We start from the raw sequence: 17,417 nt of genomic DNA, 5'->3' as shown, positions 1-17,417 counted from the left end.
CCACCGGTGTGATCAGGAAGAGTCCACATGTTTAGATTTTATATGTTCTAATATATTAATGAGAATTGGAACTAACAGCCTTCCATTTCAGAACTTACAAGATTCCTCTTTTCTGCAGGACCAATGGTGTTTTATAAAAACACCAGAAGTGCTGTAATCTTGAAGCAGAAAAGAAAGCTGGAACACCAGACTCATGACAAGTTCCACATCAGTTGGCAGTTACCACATCACAGTGTGGACTGGCCCAGGATTCTGTTCCCCTGACAGAAACCTTCAGATGTTTCCAGGACAGGTTGTCTGATATCATCAACCTGTTAGATCTATCACAGGTAAATCGAACCCTAGTTGTAATCTCTTATAAACCTGTGTGGGAGAGAAGACACGCCCACATCTTTTCTCACCAGCTCAAGAACACTGCCCTCATGGCCTCTTCTGAAGTCGTCTCTCCACATTTGAGATCACTACAGTACATTCAGAGTTGGAAGCATTATCGCTTAATAACTCTGGGTAAGTCCCTAACTTTAGGGCAGTCACCTCACATTAAGTGAGTAGGAAACAAAGGCATTTTGTCCTCTCCAGGCCATGGAAGACACTAAACAGCACCTACTGTCGTGATGTCGGCTTTTGCACCCACAGAAAGGGGAGACTGGCTATGCACCCCACGTCCCTTTACAGGCTGTTAGAAGAAAGCAGGAGACTGTTGAAGTGCTGCACAAAGTCAGGTAAAGCATACATCTCTGTGCAGAAGTGTGTTAGTATTTGTTATTCAGAAAATTCACACAATAGATCCTGCATTAAAAGACAAAACTTCTAGAACGACAATTCATGTTAGCCTTTGATGCCCAGGTCCAGAATCTGAACCTGGATCTAGTTTATGGGGCAAATCCACCAGTCCCCAGACCCAGGTTGTGGATGAGGAACCCACAGCCCAAGGAAGCTCACTGGTATCCTCACCTTCCAATTCCTAGGTGGGAAAACGATCTTTTCCATGTGTCTCTCTGCAGAGGCCCCTCGATCACCTCCCCTTGGCACCTGAAGTCTGCAGAATACTGAGGAAGAAATGTAGTCCTGAGATTTCCTTCTGGAGAACCCAAGAAGGAGTCTAGGGTTCAGTAGTTTAACCAGCACTTAGAAAGTATGCCTATCACTTCTGCTCTAGACAGAGCAGACAGAGAAACAAACTCCTCCTGAAGGTAGTCGTCTGGTCTGGAAGACAAAGACTGAACTCTGGCAAAATAAGGAGTGTCCAATACAAATGGGAATCTAATCACTTGCTGATGAGACCTAATCACTTGCTGATGCTTTGAGTGGACTGACTCTGATTTCTGGGCTGGAAGAAGACTGTCCTCCTCAACTTTATCCATAACAAAACAAGATTAACAAAGGCACACAGTGCACTTCGGAAAGGTTTTCAACACCTTGGGCTGCCATACAACGGTAAGAGTAAGGCTTCCACTGTTAGAAAAAACTTTTAGTTGCTTTCTGAAAAGGAGTGTACAGAATTTATTACTGAGATGGCAAAAATTATTAAATCAAAGCCTGATGCTATAGATATTCAAGCACTCCACAGGCTAGAATTTAGAGCAAAGAACTTTCCTCTTAAGAACCCCCTTTGTCAGGGAGATGATCAGAAAATGTTACTTTGTTACTTCCCTAACTTTTTAGATACTTGCGGATATTAGGTCAGCTGCCTAAGTTGACTTTTCAAGCAAAAGTTAAGTCTGTTACCAAAATTGCATGCCCATGAAGGTAAGCATTAATGACACAATTCTCTGTAGCTTCTCTCAGAAGAGGTTTAATTTTAGTGTTGGCTCTTCAACGCTGTCCCCATTTTTATTTTCCAGGAGCATCTTAAATATGTGTCAACTAACTATGCAGAAGTGGAGTTCCTGCTTGGGTAAGGCAGAGAAGAGCAGCTGTGTGCTGGCAATGCCTTGATGAAGCCACCTAGCTCTCACCTGAGCCCAGTTCAATCAAGAGAAACTGCAGAAATACGGTCACACCATCTCTGCCAGCAGCAACCTATTCCTCCATGGCTCTGAGTTTCTCTGTGGAGTTTGCTCCAAGCCACACTCCCGTCAAATGGCTTGTAACAATACTCAGGAACATCACTGACAACAGCAGCATTTAAAAGAGGCACTTTCTCATCCCTCATATTCAGAGACAATACCCCGATTTCATCCACTACATCAGTAAGACTCTAAGTCATCCCAGATAAGCCACATGAAATGTGCACTCCATAATACATAACACAACCATGGGCTTGGCCCCTCTTCCTCCTGTTCTCCTAGGAACGCTTTAGAGTCTTACAAAACACAGAACCCCTGAGGTCACCGCCCCACCTAATCTACAACATGGTGACTGCCTATTAAAGCGCCTCCGGATCCCAAAGCTCTCCTAGGTGGTATTAGGATCAGTGCTAATATCTCAGCAACCATTCAGAATCTCTGGAAGGCAAACAAGCACACGGAACTCAAGAAATTACACTTTGAGGTGAAAGTCACCAAGGCTACATTTTTCATTTCACTTGTTTTATCCTTTAATTTTTCAGTCTTGGGAATTGCTGCAGCACCAGTTACTGCAAAAATTCTGCAAGGTTTTATATAGCTTGTGCCTACTCCACCCCCAAAGTCATAACAAAAATGTATACAACATTTGTTAAAGACAAATACCACCAAGTCTATCTTCATGGGGCCTGAAGACCAGGAAGGACAGAATTACTTATGATACAGAAATCAGTCTTACAAAGATCACAACTCCTCTCTATCAAATTTGTACAATCCAACCATGAATTATTCCCAGAGTGCTGGCTAAAACCTACTGCTAAAAGTAGTCAATAAAACTCACGTAAAGGAAAAGCAAAAGTCCCCACAGTGACAGAAACCTAAGTTACTGGCCAAGTCGAAGGTGGTTTATTTCTTCCATCCCCAGCACATTAAAAAGTGGTTTCAATGGCCACTTCCTGGTCTCCCAGGAAATGCAGGGGCTCACTTCATACCTGGATACTACAGCATCTTGCCATTGCTGAACCTGCTCTGGCCACAAGGGAAAATAACCCCTATCACGGACAACCACTCAGAGAAAATATGAGAATACGATGAGTCTTTCCCAACACACACGGTGGGGGGCAGGGGAGATCCCTCCACAAACAGCAGCCTCGGTGGAGCAGCACCTGAGAAAGCGACACCCTGGAGTTAACCCTGACTGTCTAGGTCACAAACCAGCAGGCTAGGGCCCCACGTAGGGGGCAGACGAAGGAGGGCTCTGGGTGGAATGGGAGAGCACACAATCATCTCTAATTCACTACCGAAAAGCGGGACTCTGCCTTGGTCTGAGACGCAAAGAGTACTTAAGGCCCAGAAAGATAACAGGAAGAATCCCACGCTCCACAAGATCATCTTCCGTCGGCAGCGACCCCAAGAGAGACCCAACGAAGGCAAGTCCACTCTCAGAACCGAAAGGGACTCTCCACGCGCCTTGGGCACCCGGCTAGGTGTAAAGGAGGCCGGGAGGGCTTCCTCCGAAGCCAGGAAGGTGCTTCCAGCCGGGAGGAAAGGTAAAGAAGACTTCCCTCATCACCTAGAAGGCCGAGACACCGGCGGCACGGGTTCCCCGAGTCCTACCCCGGACACCAGTTGCTCACAGCCTTTCCCCCTCCCCTCCCCCGCGCCGGGAGGGCTTCCCGGGGGTCGCGGGTCCTATGGTAAGGGCGAGGCGGGCGAGCTCCGTCAGGAACAGCAAGGGTCGTAGAATTAGAGAGGATGAGGGGGAAAAACTCTAGTCTCAGCTCCCATCTGCTCCCTTCGCCCAGGCCGCACGAAAGCCTCGGCCTCACGTACCGAGCGCTGCCGGGCTGGCCGACCAGCCCCCGGCCCGGGCCCGGGGAAAGAGAGACCGGGATGGCAGCGGCCCTCGGGGGCAGCTGGGTGTCCGGGGGGTCCTTCGGAGCCCGGTGGACGAGGAGCACTAGGGAGGGGGAGGGTCCTGGGCCCACGCGGCCTCCACCTCGACCTGTGTGAGGAGCACTTACGTTGCTCTGGGGGTCGATGGCCTGCAGCAGCCGGTCCCTGATCTGCTGCGGAGACGGCGGAGCCGCTGTCATTGCCTGGGCGAGGCGGGGGGGGAGCGGCCGGGCCAGCGGGCGGGCAGGCTGAGGCGGAGGACCGGGGTCACTCACTCGCCGGCCTCCGGGAGCGGAGCCTCATGTTCCCCGCAGCGCCGGGGAAAGAGGGGGCGCGCGGGATGACGGAGAGGTGAGCCGGGGCCGGGGCTCAGGCCCGGGGCGCCGCCACCACCAGAGGAGGAGGAGGAGCCGCCGGAGCCGTCGCCGCTGCTGCCGCCGCCTCGAGAACCAAACTCCAGTGAGCTACCCCCGCGCGAAGCACTCTGGGTAACCCGCGCCGCACGCAGCGTCGGCGCCACGCTGAGGAGGTTGGGAGATAGGGCGGGCAGAGACGCCGAGTCTGGGCGGGGCCACTTGCAGACCACGCCCCTAGGCTCCACGCATGCGCGCGCAGGCGCAGTCGCCCCACCTCTGTTCCGCCCCGCCGCTTGGCCAAGGGAGCCGTTGGGAGGCGGTTGGGCGGGGCAACGGCCGCTGCCTGGAGGCCCCGCCCCCACCCAAGCCGGGAGGTTGAGGGGGTGGCGGCCGGAGGTTTCCGACGGAAACGCTAGATGTACGCCGAGTCCTTGAACCCTGGCGCTCTGGGCGGACGCCCTCAGGGCAGCTGGGCGGAGAGGGCAGATGAAGGGCCCCACTCCTAGGGCAGAAAAGCTTTCCTCATTCTGACGAAGATGACGGGAGTCGCGGGCGGGAGAAGCTGCCAAGTTTCCTGAGCCCCGGGGTCCTTCCCAGCTCCTCTGCGTTCAGGGAGGCCAGGAGGCAAACGTCCACGTTGTAATTCTCTGCGCTGAAGCGTCAACTGAGAAGCGCTGTGGGACAGCGCCGCCCTCGCCCCCTCCAGAGGGGGTGGCTGCGAGTCCGGGGTCTGCAGCGCCTCGGGCTACGATCCCCAAAACATGAGACAGCAAGGTGTCTCACGGAGGAGCCGCTACCGCAGCTGGGAAAGCCCGGAGGCCAGCTGCCCGAGTTGACACCAACGTTGCAAACCTGCGTCTACCCCGGCGTTTCTCAACCTGGGCACCAGTAACATTTGGGGCTGGATGTGTTGTAGGGCCTGTCCGTTGCGTTGCAAGACGTTCGGCAGCATCCCTGGTCTCTACCCAGGAGATGCCAGTAACACCCTTTTCCTGCAGGGGACCAAAAAGGTCCCCAGTCACTGCCAGAGGTCCCCTGGATGGTAGAATCGACCCCTGTTGAGAATCACTGTTTTAAAAGACCCTTCCACCCTACTTTGCATGGTGGTGCTAGAAAACAAACACACTTACGAAAGAGGAAACTGAGCCCCAAGATCACCCAGAGATATGGGTCAAACCCAGAACTGTTAAATGTCGACTCTAAGGGCTTCTCCCCGCCCCTCGCCCCCTCACTGCCTTCTTTCATTGCCGGCTCTCTCCGTGGAAGCGCTTGTTAAATATACGATAATGCGAAGGGGTAAAAAAGGCAGGCTCAGTGGATCATTAGCCGCAGCCTCGAGAGAAATAACTTTTTTCCTTGTTACAGGAAGCCCTACATTTAAAACAGGAGCGAGGCAGCTGATGAGAACCACATGCGCGCCTCGTCTCTGTTCTACACCTGTTAGTCTTGCATTTGTCATACTTCTGGGAAGCATTTTTATTTGCAAAAAACGGCTGCTTCCCCACGTGGTTGTGGTTGCCTGCTCCTGCACGTGTGAAAAGTTTTACATCACACTTGTAGGAGAAAATAAATACGGGCAAATTACCTCTCTTTAATTTATTCACTCTCCCTCCTAGAATGAGGTGCTTTGTGTACACATGTCCAGGTTGGAAACCAGCCCATTTGGAGATACTTTTTATCTCACTACAGATAAGCAAAAGAAACAAGCCCTCCTCGGAGTATATTCACCGACTCTATTTTTAACTTCAGACTTGTTTTTTAAATCAGGGGTCCCTTAGAAATAAGCTGCTTTACACCCCCCCCCCCCAAACCCCAAGAATGATTCAGATTGTTTAAGAAAAAATCTGGAAAGCACTCCATTGACCTGCTCTTAGTAAACTAAAGAAACATTAAGATGACTGTAAGCTCTGTTAAGGGTACTGATTCTGTGTCTCCGGTAGATAAAAGTGCATGTGGATGTGCTAAGTCACTTCAGTTTCGTCCAACTCTTTGCCACCCTATGGACAGTAGCTCACCAGGCTCCTCTGTCCAAGGGAGTTTCCAGGCAAGAATACTGGAGTGGGTTGCCATGCCAGTCCTCCTCCGAAGGATCTTCCCAACCCAGGGATTGAACTTGTGTCTCTTATATAAGTCTCCTGCATTGGCAGGCGGGTTCTTTTACCACGAGCGCCATCTGGCAAGCCCAGTACATAGAAGTGAAGTGAAAGTCGCTCAGTGGAGTCCAACTCTTTACGACCCCATGGACTGTACAATCTATGGAATTCTCCAGGTCAGAATACTGGAGTGGGTAGCCTTTCCCTTCCCAACCCAGGGATCGAACCCAGGTCTCCCACATTGCAGGCAGATTCTTTACCAGCTGAGCCACAAAGGAGGCCCAAGAATACTGGAGTGGGAGCCTATCCTTTTCTCCAGCAGATCTTCCCAACCCAGGAATCAAACCGGGGTCTCCTGCATTGCAGGCAGACTCTTTACCAATTGAGCTATCAGAAAAGCCCAGTAGATAAAAGAGTGCTTATTAAATACATGTGAAGTAAGTGAATGAATGTCTCATCCAGATACATGGTCATTGTATACACACACCCAGACATATTTATACAGATCTGTCACACAGTGGAGGATCAAATATTTAATAAATGAAGTATTGCATTAAATATAAATACACATGAGGATGAGCATGGGCACACACAGATGTATAGAGAATATGTAGTTACCCATTTTAAACATTTGGCTGCGACTGGTCTTAGTTGTGGCACTCAGGATCTTTTGTTACTGTGAGCGGGCTTCTCTTGTGGCGTGGGGGTGAGGGCTTAGGTGCTCTGCGGCATGTGGGATCTTAGTTCCCCGACCAGGAATCAAACCTGCATGCCCTGCATTGCAAGGCAGACTCTTAACCAATGGACCACCAGGGAAGTCCCCTGTAGAGCTAGTTTTGAAGCCAAGTCCTAAAAACGGGTTAGGGGCTCATTAATACAATACCATAATTGCACTGTCCAGGCAAAGTGTAGAAGCACAGGGAGGGGAATTCTGAAGTACCATGATTGACATGGACGCAGCATGTCAACTGAGAGCGTTTCCATACATTCAAAACCTCTGACTCAGGATTTTGCAACTTTTAGAAATGTATCCAGAGGAAGCAGTCAGATACAGATAAATGTGTCAGTACAAGGAAGATCTCTGCAGCATCGTTTATAAGGGCAAAAGATTGGAAGCCACCTATGTGTCCAGTAATAAGGTGGTATATAGATAAACTGGGAGTCAGTTCATGAAAACGGGATGGTTATGGACTGGAAGAGATCAGAGGATCCTGTAATTCCATTTGGGTGGTGGTCTTGTCTTATGGATGTGTGCTACATGTAGAAATTCACCAAGTTGTGTGTCATTATGAACTTTCCAAATTACTAAGTAAAAGGACATAGAGCTAGCTACATCATGAAGCCATTATAAACCAATACTGAATAATATGGGGGAATGCTTCTAATTTAATGTTAAATGATAAAATGCAACATATAAACTATATATCTTACAATCTAGTTTTATTAAGGTATGCAATATATGCTTACACACATAATTCATAGAAAAAAAGAAGGAAAGAAACCAAAGCACTTATCTCTCACAGGTGCTTTTTATGCTGACAATTTTGCCTGAAGTTCCACATTTTCTGGAACGAATATGGGATGCCTCCTGATGACCATGTCCATGCTGGTGGTCATTGTGACCTCTAGTAGCCTCTAGTTCTCACTTGCTGACTCAAATACTGCTAGTCTCTAATCATAATCTCCAAAATCCTGAGGACAGATCTACTGTCAGGCTGACTGATGGTTGTCAACCTAAGTCCTAACAGTTTACTTTTTCCCTATGGCCCCAGTTTTGTATTATTCTTAGTAATCAAGAGAATGACAACAGGGAGTAATTAATATTTATTGAGTACCTCCTATGTGTCAGGTTCCACACTGAGGGCTTGACATGAGGACCCTGAAGAAGCCCTTTGGACAGTCAGACCCTTGTTAGGCTCTTCTCTCCTTGACTCTGTGTGGAGGTCTGCAACTCACTTTGGTCTAGGGGACGCAGTGGAAGCCACACTGTCTGATCCAGAGTAAAGCTTTAAGAAGGCCTGAGTTACTACACAACTCAGCAATTCTACGCCTTCGACCACCACAGGAAAAATGAAAACATAACGCTGGCACGGACTTGTACAGGTAAATGTCTATAATAGTTCTATCCTTAATAGGTGCAACATGCGAACACCAAATGCCCATCCACTGATGACTGGATAAATGAAGTAGATGGCTATATGCTGGCATATTATTCAATCATAAAAAGGAGTGGAAGGAGGGCAGTCTAGGGGTAGGGGAATGGGCAGTACAAACTACCGGGTATAAGACAGGCTACAAGGAGGTATTGCACAACACAGGGAATATAGCTAATAATTTTGTAAAAGGAAAGGAACCTTTAAAAATTGTATAATTTTTTTAATCTTGTTAAAATAGTGTGTAATCTATTGAAATGCTCAAATAACCTAATCTTTTGATTGTGATGATCTAATCATCTGTTAGATTGAATTAGAGGCTATTCTTCTGTTTACTATAGTTTCCTGTTCTCTCAATTACTCTCAGGAGCAAAGAAACAAAATCAGTCACTCCACTAATTCTCCAGTGAATTGTTTTATTTGTGTCTACAAAAGTAAAATAAGAAGTTCAGGAAGGAACTGCAGGATAAAGGATTTGCAGCTTCTATCCATGACTGGCCTTTACCCCAGGCAGCGGTAACACAGGGTTTGAGTCTTATTGCTCCGCCTGCTCTAAAAATGCAGTGGTCTCGCAGTTCATCTCGCCTAAGTCCTTGGCCTCCTGAGGTCCTCCTGTCACACGCCGCACATCACACGCTGACACACGCCACACACATGCATTCCCCACGTTCCTGGCCAGCCTGATTCCTCGCCATCACTAAGTGGGTTTTCCCCACTCCTGTCTGTCACGCTGGTCACCTAGTTCTCCAGTTGGGTGACTTGGCTCCTCATGTGGCTGGACTGGGAGTGAGAAATGGAGTCGTCCTGCCGTATCAGTAAACAAGGGGGTCACAGTCATCAGTGACTTTCTGAACCCTAAGGGCAACCAGGAAAGAAAACAATACCTGTGACCCTGCAGCCATGAGGCAGCACTGGGGAACCTGGAAGGTAAACACAGGACACTGGCCCCAGAGAGCTGAGATACATATTCAGTTCAGTCACTCAGTCATGTCTGCCTCTTTGCAAACCCATGGACTGCAGCATGCCAGGCTTCCCTGATACTTATAGAAGGTATGGTTTCAGTGAGCCCAGACTCTTGCATCTTCCCCTACATAGGAAAGCACTAAGTTCCTTCACTTGAGATAGCTGGTTTCCTTTACTTAACAATAATCTCTTTATGTTCAGGCTACCTGCCCTTTGTTGTGCAACTTCATAACCTGGCTCCTCCCCTTGCTTCCCCGGAGCTGCTCTCTCAGGGTTACTTGAGATGCTGTCTCCCAGGCTTAAAGCCCTAAAACTTCCCATTGAATAAAACATAACTGTCAACTTTCAGGTTGTGACTATTTTTTAAGTTGAGAGGAGCAAGATGATGACTGTGGTCCAGAGCTCAGGGTTCCCAGACTCATGGGGAAACACAGGAACCTAATCAGGTACAAGCCATTTCCCTAAAGAGCAGATGAAGGTCAAGGGGTTGATGTGGAAAACCAAATGAGACTCACCTCAGGGGGTGGGGTGGGCAAATGGAAGCAGAAGGAAGCCAGGAGGAAAGATCCCCAATGGAACTTCTCAGAAATATACACACAGAAACACACGCACAGGACTATGTCATTTATCAAAAGTTCTTTGGGCTTTTCCTGAACTTTTCATGCACTTTTCAGGGTCACTGAGGCACACAGACTCCCAAGTGAGAGTACAATTTTGATGCAAAGTGGTCAAATCTGGGATCACCCATCCCCCACCCCCACCCACTATCCAGGCAACTATAGTCTACTTGCCTTAAAGCAGAACTGTATTATTGCATCAGATGGCCCAGACAAGAATCTCTTATCTCAATGCAACTTTCAGGGGGAAAGGTCAGCAGACAAGCGCAAGCAGGTTCCATTGGAAGGGTCTGACCTACCCAAGCCTATATGATTTGAGATCTTGCTTGCCCTGAGAACGTCCCGATCTCTGCCTACCACTCAGGCTCACGGGTGATGACTGCAGAAAAGGATGGAGGTTCTAATAAGCTCTATTTGCATCTTTTTCCTTTTTAACCTCAAAACGCAGTGTTGGTTTTCCTCATGTTTCCTGGATGCTTGGATGTTTCCTTCTTTGTGGTTTTTCTTTTCTTTCCTGATTACACGAGTAATAGATATTTGCAGTACAGACAATTGGTCAAGTACAGCAAAATATGAGAAAGACTTAAAAATCATCCCCTGATGGGTACATGGAATCTCTGCACTGGTCTACTTCTGTGTGCATTTGAAATTTTCCATGAGTTTAAGACAAAAAAAAAGGGAAAAAAAGAAACCACTCACCCAGGCCCATGTATGTATGTGGTTTTGTGTGTGGCAAATGCAAGTTGCATAGTTAAGAGATGGTGTTGTCTGCAAAACCAAAAATTTTTACTGTTGGACAGAGTAACACCCCATGCCTCAGGTCCCCGTAGATTCAATGTGATGTGTCCTGTCTGAATCTTTTACAAAACCCATGGATGGTAGTGCCTCTGTCCATGGAATTTCCCAGGCAAGAATACTGGAGTGAGTTGCTGTTTCCTCCTCCAGAGGATCTTCCCGACCTAGGGATTGAACCTGCGTCTCTTGCATTGGCAGGCAGATTCTATACCACTGAGCCACCTGGGAAGCCAGCCCCCAAGATAGGCCTGTCCTAATCCCTGGAACCTGTAAATAGTGTTTGATGTCCAGGGAGAATTAAGATTGCAGATGGAAGGAAGGGGGCTTCCCAGGTGGCGCTAGTGGTAAAGAACCCGCCTGCAGATGCAGGAGACATGAGAGATGCAGGTTCAATCCCTGGGGTTGGGAAGATGAGGAGGGAATGGAGGAGGAGGAGGGAATGGCAACCCACTCCAGTATTCTTGCCTGGAGACTCTCATGGACAGAGGAGCCTGGTGGGCTACAGTCCATGGGGTTGCAAAGAACTGGACATGACTGAAGCGACTTTGTACACATGCCTGAAAGGAAGGTTGCGACTCTGCTGACCTTAAGATGGATAGATGTTCCTGGTGTAGCCACAGCAGTCTTAAATGGGAAAGAGGGGAGGAGGAGTCAGAATGAGAGAAAAGGCATCATGAGAAAGATCAGACCAGCCCCTGCTGGCTGGGATGACAGAGGAAGGGGCCATAAACAAGGATGCAGAGAGCCTCTAGAAGCTGGAAAAGGAAGGGAAACAGATTCTCCCCTACAGCCTCCAGAAAGAACCAGCTCTGCCAACACCTTCATTTTAGCCCAGTGAGACTCATTTTGGACTTCTAACAACATTCAGAAAACTAAGATCATGGCAGCAGGTCCCATCACTTCATGGCAAATAGATGGGGAAACAGCGGCAGACTTTATTTTTTTGGGCTCCAAGATCACTGCAGATGGTGACTGCAGCCATGAAATTAAAAGATGACACTTGCTCCTTGGAAGAAAAGGTATGACCAACCTAGATGGCATATTAAAGAGCAGAGACATTACTTTGCTAACAAAGGTCTGTCTAGTTAGGGCTATGGTTTTTCCAGTAGTCATGTATGGATGTCAGAGTTGGACTATAAAGAAAGCTGAGTGCCGAAGAATTGATGCTTTTGAACCGTGGTGTTGGAGAAGACTCTTGAGAGTCCCTTGGACTGTAAGGAGATCCAACCAGTCTATCCTAAAGGAAATTAGTCCTGAATATTCACTGGAAGGACTGATGCTGAAGCTGAAACTCCAATACTCTGGCCACCTGATGCGAAGAGCTGACTCACTGGAAAAGACCCTGATGCTGGGAAAGATTGAAGGCAGGAGGAGAAGGGGACAACAGAGAATGAGATGGCTGGATGGCATCACCAACTCGATGGACATGAGTTTGAGTAAACTCCGGGAGGTGGTGATGGACAAGGAGGACTGGTGTGCTGCAGTTCATGGGGTTGCAAAGAGTCGGACATGACTGAGCGACTGAACTGAACCGAACCCCCAAAACTGTGAGATAATAAATGTGCTGTTTTAGGGCTTCCCTGGTGGTTCAGGGGTAGAGTCTGTCTGCCAATGCAGGAGGCATGGGTTTGATCCCTGATCCAGGAGGATCCTACGCACCATAGACCAGCTGAGGCCTGTGCTCAGTAAGTGTGAGGTGATAACCTCACTGTAGTTTTGATTTGCATTTCTCTAACAATAAGCAATACTGAGCATTTTTCCCCCATGTATTTATTAGCCATCTGGATGTCTCCTTTGGAGAAAAGTCTGTTAAGTAAATCTTCTACCCATTTTTTGATTGGGTTGTTGGTCAACACACCAGAAAAACAAACCCAATCAAAAATTTCTTTTAAAAAAATATTTTTTTTAATGCCTCAAAGCATACTAATGGCCAAGTAGATGAACTAATAGCTGTTGAGTATCTCCTACAGCCCAGACCCTTGACCATCTATTATGGACTGAATTGTGCCCCTGTCCATATTCATGTTAAAGCTGTAAACCTGAATTGAACTGTATGTGGAGACAAACCCTTTAAAGAGGGAAGTAACATTAAAAGAGGTCATAAGGGTGGGCCCCTGATCTAATATGGCTGGTGCCCTTATAAGAAGCGCACATAGAGGAAAGGCCATGTGAGGACACAGTAAGAACATGGCAATCTGCAAGCTGAGGAAAGAGGCCTCACTGGGAATAACGCTACTGACATCTTGGTCTTGGACCTGCAGTCTCCAAGAGCTATGAGAAAAGAAATGTCTGTTGTTGACACCACTCAGTCTGTGACGTTTTGTTATGGCAGTGAGAGGAGACAAAGACCTCATTTCAATCAAGCCTCACAAAACCCTGTGGGGAATGTCTTTTAATAAATGCACTGGACTTCCCTGCTGGTTAAGAACCTGCCTGCTAGTTCTGGGGTCAATGGTTTGATCCCTGGTCTGGGAAGATTCTACATGCCATGGGGCAAGGCTTTGTGTCACAGCCACTGAAGGTCAAGTGTCTAGAGCCAGTAAGAGGAGTTCCCACAGTGAGAAGCCCACTCCCCTCAGCTAGAGAAAAGACCGCGTGCAGTAACGAAAACCAAATTAATACACAGACAGATATTAAAATGATTACTTAAAATGTACTGGCCCTAATGATATGACCACGTCATTTCACTGAGCGCCTGCCCCACATCAGGTAGGTCACAGACACGTGTCAAAGTTCTCTCCGTGGCTGTCTCCATATCAGACAGGGACGTGGGGGCACAGAGGAGCGAAGACGTGGCCCCGAGTCGTGGTCTGTCACTGCCGGAGTCCGGGGTTCAGCCAGCTCTCCACTGTGCTTTCCACTGCAACCTTCCTTACCGCCTTTTTTCTGACTCACATAATAAACTCCAACTACATGCAGCATGCTTTACTCCCCCTAAAATAACTTCTACAACTTTCCAGCACAGTCACTCTTGTGGCCCATGTGTACAAAGTCACTTCGGTCATGTCTGACTCTGTGGCCCCCATGGACTGTAGCCCGCCAGGCTCCTCTGTCCATGGGGATTCTCCGGGCAAGAATACTGGAGTAGGTTGCCCTTTGCTCCTCCAGGGATTCTTCCAGATGCAGGGACTGAACCCAAGTTTCTTACGCCTCCTGTATTGGCAGGTGGGTTCTTTACCTCTAGCACCACCTGGAAGCCCATCTCTACCACTAACAGCCACTGACACTAATGCAAACTAGACACAAATGAGGAAGATCCATCCATAATACATCCTTTTGGTTTTTAATTGTCCAGTCCAGGGACTAGCAACCTTTCTATAAATGGTAAGCCAGTGAACATGTTCAATTTTGTAGGTCAGATGGTCTCTGTCTCAAGGACTCAATTCTGTCCTTGCAGTTTGAAAGCATCCACTGATGATACACAAGCAAATGGGTGCGACAAAGTTCCCATAAAACTTAATGGATGAAAAACATGAATTTCCTTTCCATTTGCGTCTTGATTTGCTTTTCAACCACTTAAAAACATACCATTCCACCTCCTGGACCATGAAGAGACAGGAGGCGGGCAGCAAAAGGACAGGAGGGAAGCCAGATGTGGGAAGCAGCCTGCCAGGCCCTGGTCCAACCCCAAACCAACCAACTGATCAGAAAGAAAGCCGTGGAGCCAGACACTGGTGAGCTCTTGCTGTTTTCTTACTGAAAAATATAGACTTTGAATTTCCAGTTTGCTACAGATCCTTTCGCCCAATTTCTCATCCAGGAACACTTGCTATTAACCAGACTCCTTTCCAGGAACTCTCAAGTGCCAAAAACGGGCTTGAAGGGGATAAAGTGCCTTCCTCTGCATAATGAAAATCAAGAGAATGGTGAAAAGAACCCCCAAAGTAGAATTTATATCTCTTCCTTAAAATATTTATGTTTTATTTTATTATTTATTTGGCTATGCTGGGCTTTAGTTGAAGCATGTGGGATCTAGCTCCAGGCCCCCTGTGCTGGGAGCACGGAGTCTTAGCCACTGGACCACCAGGGAAGTCCCCCCACACACACATTTTTTTTTTAATAGCATGACTTTTGCTTTATACACAAACAGCTCATGTCTTACATCAACATACGAAAACATCAGGTAGTTTGTCAAATCTTTCGTGAACTCAGATTTGGTTAAGAAGGAGGTAATGAAAATGCTTGACATGAACAGGAAATGCCTCCCTGCTTTTCAAATCTAACCACTTCAGAGGAGAGCCAATCTCATTATCACATCTCCTGCAGCTGCTTAAGAGGAATCCCAGGGAGCTCGGCAATGTCTTCTCCCCTAACTATCCAGGGAAGTAAAACTAGGTCTGCTCTGTGAACCATATCACTTGAAAATGGCCAGGTCCATTTTCCAGCAGGTTTGCAAATATCTTTATTAACATGTAGACCACAAGGCAGGCAGATGACTTCACCAGAGTCGCTTTGGGAGGAAGGGGCACCTTGAGACTCTCCATCACTCCTCAGCTCAGGGGTCAGCGAAATCTGTCCTGTAAATGGGCAAGATTGGCAATATTTTCAGCTCTATGGGTCAGTCTCTGTTGCAACTCTGCCATTGAAGCAGGAAAGCAGCCACTGACAGCACATACCCAAAGGGGCATGGCTGGATACCAATAAAACTTTATTAATAAAAACAAGCAGTGAGCCAGACTTGGCTGGTGGGCCAGTTTTCAAGTTCTGCTCTAGAGCATCTGGAACCACAGTGCAATAAGAAATCCACAGAAAGGAGAGATGGAATTCACCCCTAAGATGGCAAGGGTGGACGAGCAAAATGGGATATCCAATATGAACCCCAAAGTTTGCAGCCAGAGCTGCTGTCGCAAATTTCTACCTTCTTTTCAATCTTCACATGTGTGGCTTCTCACTTTAGGCAGCAGCTCAATGTGACATGCTCCAGGACAAGCAATGGCATTTATTTATTACTTAGATGGTTAAGATCCCAAAGGAAGGCAATCCCAAACAATGCTCAAACTACCGCACAATTGCATTCATTTCACATGCTAGCAAAGTAATGCTCAAAATTCTCCAAGCCAGGCTTTAACAGTACACGAACCGTGAACTTCTAGATGTTCAAGCTGGATTTAGAAAAGGCAGAGGAACCAGAGATCAAATTGCCAACATTCGCTGGATCACTGAAAAAGCAAGAGAGTTCCAGAAAAATATCTACTTCTGCTTTATTGAATATGCCAAAGCCTTTGACTGTGTGGATCAAAACAAACTGTGGAAAATTCTGAAAGAGATGTGAATACCAGACCACCTGATCTGCCTCCTGAGAAACCTATATGCAGGTCAAGAAGCAACAGCTAGAACTGGACATGGAACAACAGACTGGTTCCAAATAGGAAAAGGAGTACATCAAGGCTGTATATTGTCACCCTGCTTATTTAACTTATATGCAGAGTACATCATGAGAAATGCTGGACCGGATGAAGCACAAGCTGGAATGAAGATTGCCAGGAGAAATACCAATAACCTCAGATAAGAGGACACCCCACTTATGGCAGAAAGCAAAGAACTGAAGAGCCTTTTGATGAAAGTGAAAGAGGAGAGTGAAAAGTTGGCTTAAAACTCAACATTCAGAAAATTAGATCATGGCATCTGGTCCCATCATGGCAAATAAATGCAGAAACAGTAGCAGACTTTATTTTTTTGGGCTCCAAAATCACTGCAGATGGTGATTGGAGCCATGAAATTGAAAGACACTTGCTCCTTGGAAGAAACGTTATGACCAACCTAGACAGCATATTAAAGAGCAGAGACATTACTTTGCCAACAAAGGTCTGTCTAGTCAAGGCTATGGTTTTTCCAATAGCCATGTATGGATGTGAGAGTTGGACTATAAACAAAGCTAAGTGCCAAAGAATTAATGCTTTTGAATCGCGGTGTTGGAGAAGACTCTTGAGAGTCCCTTGGACTGCAAGGAGATCCAACCAGTCCATCCTTAAGCAAATCAGTCCTGAATATTCATTGGAAGGACTGATGTTGAAGCTGAAACTCCAATACTTTGGCCACCTGATGTGAGGAACTGACTCATTGGAAAAGTCCCTGATGCTGGGAAAAACTGAAGGCAGGAGGAGAAGGGGACGACAGAGGATGAGATGGCTGGATGGCATCACCAACTCGATGGACATGAGTCCAAGTAAACTCTGCGAGTTGGTGACAAGGAGGCCTGGCGTGCTGCGATCCATGGGGTAGCAAAGAATCGGACATTACTAAGCGACTGAACTGGACTGAACCAAAGACTGTTAACTATCAAGGCTAAGGTGGAAAGCCAGCTGGTATGAAGTCAGCTGCTGTTGCCTGAGACAGTTATCTGGGTGGAGCTGAAAACCTCATCCTTGCTCACAGCTTAAGCAAATTTAATCTGCTTAAGTGCCAGACACTGCTCCCAGTCACAGATGACAGGGACTTAGAACCAAGTTCTTTGGTATGTATGTTAAGCGTTATGTACGTATGCATAAACAATACATACCATAGGAGCAAATGAACATTAACAAAAGACAAGAAATAA

General features: G+C 47.3%; 2 protein-coding genes and 1 long non-coding RNA gene across 3 annotated transcripts in view; 1 reads left to right on the top strand and 2 right to left on the bottom strand.

Annotated features, from left to right (window-relative positions):
- The window catches only part of MED26 (mediator complex subunit 26), a 43,181-nt gene extending 38,789 nt beyond the window's left edge, over positions 1 to 4,392 (bottom strand). The window contains exon 1 of the mRNA XM_020908673.2: positions 4,031 to 4,392. Within this exon, the coding sequence (XP_020764332.1) occupies positions 4,031 to 4,102 (72 nt within the window). The 5' untranslated portion in view covers positions 4,103 to 4,392. The remainder of the gene's footprint in view (positions 1 to 4,030) is intronic.
- Positions 3,233 to 13,149, top strand: LOC139033374 (uncharacterized). Its single transcript, XR_011485955.1, has 2 exons — positions 3,233 to 3,556; positions 8,201 to 13,149. It is a non-coding gene; the product is annotated as an uncharacterized lncRNA (long non-coding RNA).
- SMIM7 (small integral membrane protein 7) overlaps positions 8,904 to 17,417 on the bottom strand; it is a 23,850-nt gene continuing 15,336 nt past the window's right edge. Inside the window, exon 6 of the transcript XR_011485953.1 lies at positions 8,904 to 9,359. The gene's annotated coding sequence lies outside the window, so the exon portion shown is untranslated. The remainder of the gene's footprint in view (positions 9,360 to 17,417) is intronic.

Source organism: Odocoileus virginianus, chromosome 3, assembly GCF_023699985.2.
Source record: "Odocoileus virginianus isolate 20LAN1187 ecotype Illinois chromosome 3, Ovbor_1.2, whole genome shotgun sequence".
NCBI lineage: Eukaryota > Metazoa > Chordata > Mammalia > Artiodactyla > Cervidae > Odocoileus > Odocoileus virginianus.
This window is presented reverse-complemented; position numbering and strand designations above follow the sequence as displayed.